We start from the raw sequence: 1,212 nt of genomic DNA, 5'->3' as shown, positions 1-1,212 counted from the left end.
ATCTCCTTACGTAGTATAGCTTGTTTTTAACTTAGATACTTCATGCAGAGCTTAGGATTTCATAACGAGAGTTTTGAATGTGCGCAGTGCAGTAAGAGGCTTAGATATTATTTCATCAGAGCTATTTTTATTCTCCCTCTTTTTTCAGACTCAAAAAGACTTTGTAAATAGAGTAGGCAAAATATACTTCATATATGAAACAGGAGTATAGATAAGATGACAAAACATAAAGCACAGAGGGAAAAACACTTAGAGAAGACATGCAAGATAAGCACGTAGAGAAAACAACAATAAAATCCTAAGTGCCTAAGGGTTTGGAGGACGCGGCATCCTTTGAAGCAACTGAGTCAGCAGGTTCTGAATGTTGGAGTTGACGGAGTCCTGTCGATCCAATCTTGCTCGCAGAATCTGCTTCTCTTTCTGTAGCTCTTCTAGAGTCTTCAACACTAAAGGAGAGACATCAAAGTAAGATTTCTCCCCCTGAGTCAGAGCATCATCTATACCCTTGGCAGCTTCTTCTGCAGCTATGTGTGCTGCTTCTTCAGCATTAACCTTGGCTTTGGCTTCAACTTCTGTAGCAGCAGCAACCTCAGCGGCAGCCTTTTCTGCAGCTTCTCTTGCTCTTTCTTCTTCTTCCAGGCGATCTTTTTCTTCAACTTCTCTATGAGCTCTCTCTTCTGCCTCTCTGGCTAGATGGTCCTGCAACCTCTCTCCAGCTTCTCTAATGAATTCGTTTCGGACTTGTTCAGAGAGGCCTTTTAGCTTGAAAGCCTCAAATGCCATCCATCTGATCACTCTATTCCAATGAATCCTCATTGCAGATGGATCATCATTGATTCTAGAGTTTTCAGATAGCGATCTGATCTTCTCTACTAAAGACTTAGCAAATAAGGCTACTGCCTCTTTCAGAGCGGAAAAGGTGGGTTCAAGTTAAGAGGTGGGAGATATAGGTGTTGGTGGTGTTATGGGTTCAGTTAGAGGTTCAGATTGATGATTAATGGGGTTTTTAGAGGGAGTTTCTATTTGTGGTTCAGATGGAGGTGTTGGTGGTTATTCAAATGGTGAAGGAATATTGGTTTTTGGTTCAGGTTGGTTTTAGGCGGAGAGGGCGCGAGCCTGGAGTTGAGCGAGAGTGGGGGATTGAGGGTCAGATGGGTCAGAATTAGAGGAAATGGTATAGTAAGATGGGGATGATGGTATTGAGGACGATGG

At 42.7% G+C, this 1,212-nt stretch overlaps 1 protein-coding gene across 1 annotated transcript; it reads right to left on the bottom strand.

The window, feature by feature from the left end:
• Positions 1–306: 306 nt before the first annotated feature.
• On the bottom strand, positions 307–816 carry LOC127103146 (uncharacterized). The gene has a single exon (XM_051040426.1). It carries the CDS (start codon positions 814–816, stop codon positions 307–309), a length of 510 nt encoding a protein of 169 aa, XP_050896383.1.
• Positions 817–1,212: the final 396 nt, after the last annotated feature.

The sequence above is a fragment of the Lathyrus oleraceus genome, chromosome 7, assembly GCF_024323335.1.
Source record: "Lathyrus oleraceus cultivar Zhongwan6 chromosome 7, CAAS_Psat_ZW6_1.0, whole genome shotgun sequence".
In the NCBI taxonomy this organism is placed as follows: domain Eukaryota; kingdom Viridiplantae; phylum Streptophyta; class Magnoliopsida; order Fabales; family Fabaceae; genus Lathyrus; species Lathyrus oleraceus.
Note: the sequence above shows the minus strand (reverse complement) of the source record. Positions and strands in the feature narration are given on the sequence as shown.